This window comes from Momordica charantia (assembly GCF_013281855.1).
Source record: "Momordica charantia cultivar OHB3-1 chromosome 3 unlocalized genomic scaffold, Mcharantia_2.0 BLBB01000003.1, whole genome shotgun sequence".
Taxonomy (NCBI): domain Eukaryota; kingdom Viridiplantae; phylum Streptophyta; class Magnoliopsida; order Cucurbitales; family Cucurbitaceae; genus Momordica; species Momordica charantia.
The window spans coordinates 16,395,023-16,407,148 of record NW_028275161.1 but is presented as its reverse complement, the minus strand read 5'-3'; the positions used below and the strand labels follow the sequence as shown (position 1 = coordinate 16,407,148).

The window sequence follows — 12,126 nt, the reverse complement described above, 5'->3', positions numbered from 1 at the left end:
GCGGGGATAGCTCAGTTGGGAGAGCGTCAGACTGAAGATCTGAAGGTCACGTGTTCGATCCACGTTCACCGCAAATTTTATTTATTTTCTGTTTTTCCCACAACCATTCGTGTTTCTTAATGGGCTTTCATTTGTTTGTTCTGAACTTAATTTTGGACTCTTCCAAATTTGGCCCGTCGTGGCCCAATTTGCCCCAGGCCCAAACCAAGTTTTTTTAAGTTTGCACATGTGATGGTGATGGTAGTTGTATATTGAATTCGAAAGAAAATATCCTCCCACCTAAAAAAGAGATATATATATATATTTATATACATAGTAGATTCATTACTTCAGGTTACATATTGGGTATGGAAATTGAACTCTTTTTTTAATAGAAAAATGGTATCTAAATTTATAAAATCATATTTTACTACATTAATAATAGATTTCAATTCCAACAAATTTATAAGTATTTTAAAATATCCAGAAATTTACTTTTTGAACTTGACATGGTTGTATCATTTACTACAATATCGTGACATGTAATGGGATTTCATTTATTTCTCATCTCAAAATCGTCTTTTAAATTAGTCTAAGTGTTGAATAATAGAGAGAATTGAGAGGTATCCACTCATTTTGTTTTTTTAATACATATTTGTAAATCTGTAAAAATTACACTCAGTCAAATTTCACATTTTTTTAAGGGTACCTATAGTTATATTGAAATAACAATTTAGTACTTGGACTTTTATTTGTAACGATGTGATATTCATACCTTCAAATTATTAACAATTTAGATATTGTAGTTTAAAACTTGTATCGATTTAATATCCATCGTAAATAATGTTGTTAAAATTTAATGAGATTTCTTATATATGTAGAACAATTAAACCATGAAAGACAAAATGTGTTTATAAACTAGTCAACATGAACATAGCTCATGTTACTACCACCTTTCAAGTCAAAGGTTCAACCTCTCATTCCTACTATTAAAAAATTGACACTTAATTCTTTTTATGAATTTTTTTATGATAGAAACTAAATTGTTACAATTTTTAAATTAATTAAACTAAATTATTATATATTAAAGTTCACTTACTGAATTACTACTCATTTGAAAGTATAAGATAAAATCGTTACAAATTAAATCTTTGCTAGAACGAAAACATAAAGACCAAAAATATTTTTTTTAACACAAAATAAAGTTAGTGGCATTTTACTTCGCAAATCTAACCGACAAAATACAAATTCAACATTTTTTGAAAAAATAATTGCTCAACTTCTTATTTGTAAATACAAAAAAACCAGAAATTATTAAAACATAAATGATAAAATTACACTTGAAAGAAAAAAGAAACTAATTATTATCAGAATTTCCCAGAGTCGTGCCAAAATCCAAACACGTGATTCATAATGTTCGTGAATTCTGGTACGCTGTGCTTCGGAACGCAACACGTGATTTCTCAGTTTCTATTCGGTACACGCTGTTCCACTGATTCCCGACCTCGTGTAAAACGTGGATCCTCCAAAAAACTGCATCTTCAGACGATCAACGCAACAAGATCTCTCCACGTGTCCATCTCCTCACTGGAGCCAAAAAAGCGACCCCCACTGGATTTCTAACCGCACCCACTACTGTTGCCGAATCACGAAACTGCCCTTCCTCTCCATCAACTGATAGAAGAAGCGGCTCCGCTCAGCTGTCCGAATCTGAAGAAAATTCAGGAGAGGAGAGAGTTGAATTTCGCTTCAGTGTTTGATCCTTCTTCTCTCTGCGGCTCTCGCATTCCTCGTCCATGGCGGATCTCAGGTCAACATTCCTCAAGGTCTACTCGGTTCTCAAAGAGGAGCTTCTCAACGATCCCGCCTTCGAGTTCACTGACGCTTCTCGTCAATGGATCGAACGGGTAACATCTTTGATTCTTCTCCATTTGTTTTTTTTTTTTTTTTTTTTGTATAAGAGGCTCTTTAATGTCCGTATCTGTGGGAGTGATTTCCATTTGAATGAATGAATGTCGCTTGACTTTTTTAATTTTCCTGCGATGATGACGTGTTTTTGCTTTACTTTAGCTCGTTCTTTCAGCTTGATCCTTTAGTAGAAGCCAGTGGTTTTGATTTCTTGCAATTGACTTTTCAACTACGCTCTTTTTCTTGATTAAGGAAAGTCAACTCATCTGAAAAAGCAAATGTGAATTTAATTTTGTGTCATTTTGAAAGTTTGGGATCATTATCTGAAATTAGTTCTCGATTCTCTCTGAGCTGTTGTAAGGGCTGCCTAAACAACTATCTGATTGATATTTCAGAGGTCGTGGTCAGTTATAGATCTGATTCACTGTAAAAATCCGAGAAATGTAGTTATTGTTAAGATTGATTAGGAGTGGATGGAACTGAATTAGGAAGTTTTCTGTTTTGAATTCCAATAATGTCATTCCCTTTCATGGTTGTTGGGTTTCGTAAATCAAATTAATCTTCGGGCCTACAAGTGAACGAGAGTGTTAAGAATATAAGAATTTGTATATTCTAACATATCAGCTTCCATCTACCTCAGCTACGGGTCATCGTGCTCTGCGGCTTCGATTTTACAATTGTTTCGAGTTTGTCTTCTGATAGCTTACTGCCTTCTCGACTCTTTACAGATGCTGGACTACAATGTGCCTGGAGGTGGGAATCAAACACTTGAAAGATTATTGTGTTCTTTGATCATACTATTGGACATATCAGACTCTTTGGAGGGGCTCTTTGATGGGGAAGTAAGCTGAATTCTAACTGGAAATGATTTTTCCTGCAGGAAAGCTTAACCGAGGGCTCTCTGTTATTGATAGCTACAAATTGTTGAAAGAAGGAAAGGAATTGACTGAAGATGAAATCTTTCTTGCCAGTGCTCTTGGATGGTGTATTGAGTGGGTAGGTCATTAACAGTACAGCTAATCTTATTACCTTTCTTTGAGGATTTATTATCAAGATGATATACTCATGAATTTTTGCAAATCTCTGCAGCTCCAGGCATACTTTCTTGTTCTTGATGATATTATGGATAACTCTGTCACACGACGCGGTCAACCTTGCTGGTTTAGAGTGCCCAAGGTTTGTGCCTAGGAAACAACATATAGCATTCCTCAATTTGTTATTGTTACTGCATTTAACAACTGACCAGTCTATGCTATTCTTGGCAGGTTGGGATGATTGCAGTAAATGATGGAGTTCTACTCCGAAATCATATTCCTAGAATTCTAAAAAATCACTTCAAAGGGAAGCCGTATTACGTGGATCTGCTCGATTTGTTTAATGAGGTAGTTTCATGGCAGTGACTAGAATGGACGTATTCGAATCATGATCTATAACTTGCTAAAGTTGATGTTTTTCATGTTCAAATAGGTTGAGTTTCAAACAGCATCAGGACAAATGATAGATTTGATAACCACTATTGAAGGAGAAAAAGATCTTTCCAAATATGCATTGTCACTGTGAGTTTCAACCCCATGTTTGGCTTCTTTTAATTGGTGCAACAAAGTCTAAATGGTACATGTGAGAGATCCAAGTAAACCAGGAGGTTTATTTGGTCCTTTCAACTTCAAATCAAAATACATAACCTTGTATATTCCTTTTATTAATTTGAGGTGATTTCTGATGCACATTCAATATTATCACTTGCAGTCATCGGCGCATTGTACAGTACAAGACTGCCTATTATTCATTTTACCTTCCAGTGAGTATACTCTTTCTTGCTCTACTTTAAGATAGCTTCACACTGATACAAAATATTTCCCTCTGCTATATTTTCTCGGAAGAAGTGGTTAATAATCTATTAGCAGTTTCTTGGTGGCTTTGCATTATCCATTTAGTTATATATAGAGTATGTGAAGTGCCATTTCACATATCCTCGCTCTAATATAATTCAAAATATTGCTCGCGATGGATTTGGTTGACCGTGTGCTGTTTCTGTTTCGATCATAGGTCGCGTGTGCACTAGTTATGTCAGGTGAAGATCTTGAGAAACATACTGTGGTTAAGGACGTTCTTGTTCAGATGGGTGTCTATTTTCAAGTTCAGGTATATTACTTTTGCCTCAAGAGTTAACCGGTGATCATGATTCCCATTGATATAATGCAAACCACAGTCATAGTCTTTTAAGAAAAGTTCGGGCCGAGGTTCGATCCTAAGATATTCCCCTAACCTGCTTCAAGCAGATCTCCTAAATACAATGCTTATATGCTTTCTACCGAATGATCTTAGCTTTGCCTTCAAGAGGTGGCCACAAAGTTTGCTCCATACTCCATAGACTCCAAGTTCTGTGATGCATCTTTAGCATGCCATTTTTAGAAAATATCTTGTTCATAATGTGTCTTTGTATTGTTTTAACAGGATGACTATCTAGATTGTTTTGGTGATCCCGAAACCATCGGAAAGGTGAGTTGAGCATGTTGTGTGTTAATACTTTTCACACCTCATGCAGTTCTGTTGAACCTTATATTCATTAAGTTCTTGCATCAACCTGAATGTTGTCACAGGTGGGAACAGACATTGAAGATTTCAAATGCTCTTGGTTGGTTGTGAAAGCTCTGGAACTTTGCAACGAGAAACAGAAGAAATTGTTACACGTAAATGCCGCATATCCTAAAATCCTCTCTTCTTTTCTGACCAGTTGTGCAAGAATTTTCTCATTTTTTATGTTCTTCCAGGAGGCTTATGGGAAACCAGACCCAGAAAATGTTGCCAAAGTAAAGGCCATCTACAAGGAGCTTGATCTTCAGGTTTGAAAGCTACATTTTGTAAAAAGAAAGAATATAACCCGAAAGCGCGATAGAAGCGATTTGATATTTTTGTACTAAATCACTCCCAAACACACCCTAATTTTCTAATTTACTGCGGATGGAGTCGAGATAGTCTCGGCTCAACTCCATAACTTAAGCCCTCTCTCTTCTTGTTGCTTAGTGTAGTTGATTTTGACAGGGTGTATTTGAGGAGTACGAGAGGCAGAGCTACGCTAAACTGAATGCCTCCATTGAAGCTCATCCAAGCAAAGCAATTCAAGCAGTTCTCAAGTCTTTCTTGGGTAAAATATACAAGCGCCAGAAGTGAGCTTCTCCTACTCTTTGCCCCTCCCTTGGCTTTGGCCTTAGCATTCTTAATTAGCTTGTATTGTAACAAATAACACTAGTTTTTCGTTTACAATTTTTGTGTCTCTGAATAAGGTTCTACTACCTTTATTTATAACCTTTTGGAATTTGAATCCTTTTTTTTCTTTTGAATTTGAACTTTTTTCTTTTCTCATTCAGAATTAATTTTACTGGTCAGCACACGAGGATGAATTAAAATTTGTGACCAGCAGCAATCTTTTCCATGAAAATTTAACACTTATTTCATATATATATATATATATATTTTTCCTGCATTTTTCTCTGGTAAAAAAAAAATAATGGTTGTTAGCAGAATATGTGAGCTAACCGAAAAACATCTAAATATTATTTCATAAAATTGTCTTCATCCCTCTCATCCTTCTCTATTGGATGAAGATTGGACAATGCCTTCGAGAGGGTCTTCACGATTGTTATTAAATCACTGACGGACTAATGTGTGTTTTGATAAGTAATCTTTTGTAGAGATAATCGTAATATAATCTTTTCTTAAACAAATAACTTCAAGAAAGGTAATTAATAGGTGCTTTATAAGGCCAATTGTGCTTAAAATTTTTTTTTTAAGTACAACACATGAGAGAAAAATTTTAACTTGTGACCTCTTGGTCAGAGACAATCGATTAAGTTATACCAGATTGGTTTAAACTAAGCTCGAATGCGGGAATTATATACCAACATATATGTGTTAATTTTAGGTACATGTACTCTTTTATGAAATTGAAAGGGAATAAAAATTGGATTTGCGTAAAACCAATAATTAGAAAGTTGATACCTTTCACATCTCACACATCCACCGGCTTAATATATATTCCACAAACTCAAATCTTAATGATCTATTCATTTTCACTATTCAAATACATGCTATACAAATTAAAAGTTCCTAACTTTTAAGTCTCAACTCAAATTTATTTAAATTATGAACCAGATTTCCCATTTCAACCTAGTTTAGTGGTTACCTCGCTTAAATTAGGACCCTTGTTTTGAATCTTCACCATGCAATCTAATGTTCTAGAAATAAAAATTAAAAGAAAAAAAGAAATTTTTTTCCCATAAGTTGGACATCCTAAGAAAAAAAGTTGAGGGAGAGAAAGACTCATAATTTAGATCAGGTTTAATTACAACAAATCGAAATGGGAATGAATTGGAATGATATCAATTGGAGAATGGTATTCTGTTGATGTTGGTGTGGATGTGTCTCACCAATTATTAAGCATATATTTTTTAGTTTATAATGTTGGATTGTTATTATTTAAAAGAAAAAACTTTTTAGCCTCTTGTATCCTTTTGCAAAGGAAAAAAATATAAGAGGCTAAAAAGTAATGATTTTCAATTACTCCTTCATCATATGTGTTAAAATCAGTAAACTTATATCATAATACTAGTGCTTTGAAAAGAAAATAAATAATGAATTACACAAAAGAGGAAATTTTCTAATTTCTTAACCCAATTTCCATAAGTCAAAAGAAATTTCATTCGATTTTAAAATCCATAAAAAATGTATAATTAAAAGAACTGTTAAAATATAAAAGACTAAATTAAAACTTTTTAAACAATCCAGATTAAATCAAAGAAATAGCTAGGAACTAAAACATATATTTATTCTAAAATGAAACATATATTTAACCTTAACCCTCCATTTAGATAAAAAAAATAATTTTGAAACCGCTACATAATTTTAAATTCATGTTTGAGTTGAAAATGATTTGAAAGGAATATAATTAAATTTCTTGGTTCGAATAGGAAGATAAAAAGTTTACTATATAAGCTTTTAATCTTCCTTTATTAATTAAAAAACTATACTTACAAAATCCTATAAAATCCCGGATCAATTTTTGTTGCAAATATAATTTGAAATCAACTTTTATGTGATAACAAACCACAAAAGTCATTTAAAATCCATCTAACATAGGAAATCACTCAAAATTCTAAACTACTAAAATATCGTATAAAAAGTATCATATAAATATTTCTTTTTGATATCTATGGATATTCGAGCCAATTTACACGCACCTCAAGACTACTCAAAATTCTAAACTACTAAAATATCATATAAATATTTCTTTTTGATATCTATGGATGTTCAAACCAACTTACACGCACCTCAAATAATCTAACGGCTATATAAATTTTTCGTTAACTATTTTGTAATTCCTTTGCGGTTAAAAACACGTAGCCAAATGCCAAATACCAATTGCCAACCAAGTTGCGGAATCAAAAACAGTGTGAACTGGACAATGGTCAAGTGGCATGGCTGTTTCTTCCCTCCCAAAAAAAAAAGGAAAAACGAAGTCTGCTTCTCCCCATTCCTTGTATTCTCATTTCTCATGGATAAGCATTAGCCTTCTCCTTCTCCTTCTCCTTGTCCATGCAACAAACAAACACAACATTAGATTTTAGGATCAACAACTACTCTGCTTCTTCAAACACTTGCTCTTTCATCCTCAACATGAACAACACTACTTTCTTCTCTGCTTTCTTCCTACTCCTAGTCGTCGGATCTCGTGATGGCCACCTTCTCCCAGCTACTGCAGCAGTGGCAGTGCAGGGTGGTGGTCATATACTGACGAACCCGACGGTGAAGAAGATGGTGGTTCAACCACAAGGTGAGCCATGCCGAGCCGATTTCGAACCTTTTGAACTATTCCCCCTTCATCTAACATTTGTTAAGTTTGTGTTGTTGCAGGTTGTCGCTGCTGTTCTTTCATTTGGAAGCCACAGATCCATTGCGGCAGAGTATGCTGTGGAGATAACTGCTGCTGACACTCCTAACATTTGGCTTCATTTCTCTGAGATCTCAAGACGTCTGCCTTGTCTTCAACTATTGCTGAATCCCTCTCTCTCTCTGTAAGAAAGTGGATAGTTCCACTACAATGAGAAGTTCTGCAACTCTTCTCCATAGTAAATAAGGACCATCCCTTTCTCTCTCTCTTATTCTCTAAGAAACTGAATAGTCTCAATAGAATGAGAAAGTTATGCAACTCTTCTGCTTATGCTCACAAAATAACAGAGAAGAATGAAGATATATGCATAAGAAAAGTTATAACAAGATCAACATGAATGAATAACACATATATGCTTAAGCGGGTTAACTTTGCGTTCTAGAACAATGAAATGAATACTTAACCCAGTATAACCTTCAACGATCTGCTATAGTATGCTAACGTTCTAACACTAATGCCTATTGTTTACTATCTATAACCTCAACCATATCTTAATAGATTCAGTTTCAATGCACCGTGGAAAATTCCCTAAAATAAAAGACTTGTATTTTCACAATGCCAAAGTCCAAAAAACGAATAATATTGATACCCAGATGAGTGCCAACCCACTTGATGGTCGAGAACTGAACGAACGGTTGTCGGTGACGCCAACAAGGAACCTACACTGGCCAATGGAGGGATCTAGGAACGTGATCATACCAAGGCCACCAAACTCACAGCTCTGCTCATTCTGCATCTGGAGCTGATAGTAGCTGTTGAATGCATATGAAATATTCCCCTTCGCGCCAATTGCATTGCATGATCCTCCATAGTTGAGCGTTGAGCAATCTGCAACGCTGCAGGCTAGCCTTATGTGATTAGTGACATCAGTTAGATCCCTGAACGGATTGGCGACGCACCATCTTGAGGGAAGATACTCCACATTCTTTGCATTTTTCAGTACCTTGTTGCCCAAACCAAGGTTTAAAGGATATTTTGCCTGGCCATCAAAAGAAAAAATACCCCAGTGCCTCTCAAAATTCCCTGGAAGTACACTCTTAGCCCCTTCATCAAGTAGGCTGAAAAGGTAGATGTCTACAGGAGGCACCCCTGGCCTCAAAGGAGTTCCTTTGTTCTTTAGAACTTGATTAATCAGGCCCTGGTTGAAGACTCTCGCAGCTGTGAGATTTGCACCCATGGCTCCATCCGTGGGCCAGCCCACCTCCCCTATAACTATTGGCATCTGTCCGTATCCAAGTTTGGTGAGTGCTGCAACTAATGTGTCGTAGTTTCCATCAAATGCATTATAGTAAACATTACTTCCATCTGTAACAGCATGGGTAGTCCCTTCAAAAAATGCATAGTCTTGTGGGAAGTCCGAGTTGCCATAGAGGCTTAAAAACGGATATATATTCACAACAAATGGTGAACCATTTGAGTTGAGGAATGACACAAGTTGAGTCATAATTTGCGTCAATTCGGGCCTGAATGTTCCCTGGGAAGGAAGTGAAGACTCATATGCATCAGCATTACAAGGGACAACTAACTTCACATAGCTTGCAAGATTTGCTTTTGCTAAAGATTGTTGAAGATTGAGCAAAGCAGGCATGATGTATGACTGAAACTGACCATTGTAACTGGTGAGAAACGGCTCATTTCCTACTGCAACATACCTGTCACATAAAGTGCACAGTAAATGTAAGAAATCTGATACTAAATTACTTGCTCCTACAACATTTGATTTGTGGATGAATGCATTGGTGCAGGAAAAACGGCAGAAGGGAAGTTATGTGATATCAACAGCCTTGACCTATTGTAATCATTTACATTCATAGCTCTAAGGAGCAAATTCTTGACAAATTAGACTTGAATTCAATAAAAAACCAGAAAAAATAATCTTGTTGAAAGATTACAAGAATTTCTAGAACCTTGCACTGCCCCAGTTCTCTTACTCGTTTACTACCAACCACACCTCATTTTCCCCTTCTATTTACAATTAATCTTTCCTTCACTTCCTATCTCTCTGGTCACTCGTCGCTAACATACTCAAGCATAACTAACCATGCATTAGAGTACCAAACTGCCCTTCGTATCTATCTACTCCTCTTCCACCCCTCCAAGACTTCCTTTTCCTTCCTGTACTTCTCTCCTCTTTATCCTAACATTTGTGCAAGGGTACTTGGGGTCATACACACGACGAAATCACATAATAGTAAGTACAAATTGTTGCTTGCGACACTGTCATCCAAATCCAATTTTCATTGGGTAAATTGATACACATAATAGACATGGTAACTTGGTAAGAACAACCACAATGTTGCTTTGGGCAGCATTCAAACATGGATATCATCGCATACCATATTTTTTATAAAAATATATAATAAATAAGTATACACAATAAGCAAATATATGCACACACCATACCTGAACCATCAATTAGCTTTCAGTTATAAGCATTACCGCAAATACAATGACTGGATTTTGGATATTACTGTAAAGACATTATCATAGCCAGAACTGCTGAACGTTTTACTAACATGATTTGGAAAGCTATAATGCCACAAGGAAAAGCAAAATCATTTGCTTCGTGGTCATGGGTCACATACAGAGAATAACACTACTGATGGGTTCAAAAAGTAATCCTCATTTCCAAATATGAGTGTAAAGCATCAGGGTAAGACACTTGCCATCATATATAGAATTGTTCCTTCTCTGGAATTCGAATACAATTTCTAAACTTCTTGTAGTGTGCCTCAGTATTTACCACTAATTGAAAGAAACTTCCTAATTCAAATTTCTAGAGGCTTGGTTTTCAAGGATCAGGTAAAGTACGGGATATGAAATGCTTGTTGAAAGAGAGCAGGGACGAGGATGATGATAACCACAACAATTTAAGCATACACATATATTACCACTCATCAGATTCAGATATAAATCACCCTAAAAAAGGACCATACTATTCGCATTTAATAAGAAAAATTAATGGCGATTACACAGAAAGTATTGTAGAAAGGGCAGTGGAAGGCACCATAACAGACACTGTATGCTTGCAGTAAGCAAATCAACAGAGGAACTTCATTACAAGCACCTATTAGAGAGAAAAATTGAAAAGTATGTTTGTATCTCGCACATTTTTCAAACGTATCCAGTTCAATACGGCCCGAGAAACAATCGGAAACCCACAGCCAATATAACATTTTATTCTACAAATGGATGAACAATGCAATAAATGAACAAAGCCTTGTTGAAGAAAAGATTCCGAAAGGAACGAATAGTTTTCGTTTTCAATTATTACCTTCTGTAAGCAAACAAAACCCTCGCAAAGAACAAGAACAGAAACCATACCACAAATTTACGGAGAAAATAAAATCCCAACACAAACTAGAATTTCGCAAGAAATGGAAAAAAGGAAAGAGATGTAGTCATTATCAACAACGCACCTGATATCGACGCCCCCTTTAACAACATAGGAAGACACATTCTGGCGAACCCATAGATCAGAGGCAAGCGCGGATGAGCTCAAGGAAGCGAGCATCTCGTTAGGGACTCCAACCATAACCTGGATCCCAGAACCCATTAAAGCCTTGAGCACACTCGGCTCTGCATCAAAGAGTTTCACTTTCTCTATCCGGTTGCTCTTGAGGAGACCGACGACGGTGGACGGTTTCAGCTTGTGGAACGAAATCGTGCCCCAGTTCACTCCAATGGCAGATTCCACCACCAAAGACGAACGGAAAAGTAGAATCAAACAGAGGAGGGCTGCTTCAAACCTACGCTCCAGCATTTCTGTTTGAGATTATTCGATGTTTGGCTCCAAAATACTAACAATAGTTCAAGAAGCTGAGGTGTGCAGGAGAGCTGCGGCGATGGTGGCGGTGGCGGTGGCGGTGGCGGAGCTGTAAGAAAAACGGCAAAAGGCGGTGGTGGAGTCAGAGTAACCGCTTGAGGAGTAAAGGAGAAGCGAACTGATGGATATGAAGAAAATCATTAACATAAATTTGGACATATTTACATAAATACCACTCATTATGGGATCAAATTTGCCCTTTTAGGTAGGAACAAAATAATTAATTATGCTTTTAAGATCTGCCATGTTATTGAGTATAAATTAATTAGTTATAAGTTTCATTTTAATAATATTTTATTTCACGAAAAATAGTAGGCCCAAATTGGATTGTAAAATTGGGCCTGATCAATTGGATTTGTGTAACAATATTATTTTAATGGAAAAATATACTTTTTTTTTTACCATAAATTTTCAATTACGTCCAAATTTATCTTAAATTTAGATAAGTTTTACCATCCCTTTAATT

The 12,126-nt window shown here is 35.9% G+C and overlaps 2 protein-coding genes and 1 non-coding gene across 4 annotated transcripts; 2 read left to right on the top strand and 1 right to left on the bottom strand.

The window, feature by feature from the left end:
- Positions 1 to 73, top strand: TRNAF-GAA (transfer RNA phenylalanine (anticodon GAA)). The gene has a single exon. It is a non-coding gene; the product is annotated as a tRNA-Phe (tRNA).
- Positions 74 to 1,642: 1,569 nt separating this feature from the next.
- FPS2 (farnesyl diphosphate synthase 2) lies at positions 1,643 to 5,228 on the top strand. Of its 2 annotated transcripts, none has more exons than XM_022286940.2 (12): positions 1,643 to 1,886; positions 2,616 to 2,640; positions 2,768 to 2,883; positions 2,977 to 3,063; positions 3,153 to 3,269; positions 3,355 to 3,443; positions 3,634 to 3,685; positions 3,934 to 4,029; positions 4,342 to 4,386; positions 4,488 to 4,577; positions 4,659 to 4,730; positions 4,930 to 5,228. In XM_022286940.2, exons 1-12 carry the CDS (start codon positions 1,776 to 1,778, stop codon positions 5,056 to 5,058), a joined length of 1,029 nt encoding a protein of 342 aa, XP_022142632.1. In that variant the 5' UTR covers positions 1,643 to 1,775; the 3' UTR covers positions 5,059 to 5,228. The 2 variants fall into 2 exon arrangements, with proteins under 2 accessions (XP_022142632.1, XP_087977977.1); XM_088121851.1 differs by having other exon boundaries at positions 1,733 to 1,886; positions 2,528 to 2,640.
- Positions 5,229 to 8,168: 2,940 nt separating this feature from the next.
- LOC111012745 (O-Glycosyl hydrolases family 17 protein) lies at positions 8,169 to 11,801 on the bottom strand. Its single transcript, XM_022286999.1, has 2 exons — positions 11,254 to 11,801; positions 8,169 to 9,486 (listed from the first exon to the last, which is right to left on the bottom strand). The coding sequence occupies exons 1-2, from the start codon at positions 11,595 to 11,597 to the stop codon at positions 8,385 to 8,387; spliced, it is 1,446 nt and encodes a 481-aa protein (XP_022142691.1). The 5' UTR covers positions 11,598 to 11,801; the 3' UTR covers positions 8,169 to 8,384.
- Between the last annotated feature and the right edge of the window lie 325 nt (positions 11,802 to 12,126).

Excerpts from the sequence above, each read along its gene's own strand:
- FPS2 (XM_022286940.2), top strand. The coding sequence starts at position 1,776 with ATGGCGGATCTCAGGTCAACATTCCTCAAGGTCTACTCGGTTCTCAAA. Across the intron at positions 3,686-3,933 it reads ATTATTCATTTTACCTTCCA|GTCGCGTGTGCACTAGTTAT; the intron begins GTGAGTATACTC and ends TTTCGATCATAG. Across the intron at positions 4,030-4,341 it reads GTGTCTATTTTCAAGTTCAG|GATGACTATCTAGATTGTTT; the intron begins GTATATTACTTT and ends TTGTTTTAACAG.
- LOC111012745 (XM_022286999.1), bottom strand. The coding sequence starts at position 11,597 with ATGCTGGAGCGTAGGTTTGAAGCAGCCCTCCTCTGTTTGATTCTACTT. Across the intron at positions 9,487-11,253 it reads AAAGGGGGCGTCGATATCAG|GTATGTTGCAGTAGGAAATG; the intron begins GTGCGTTGTTGA and ends TTTATGTGACAG.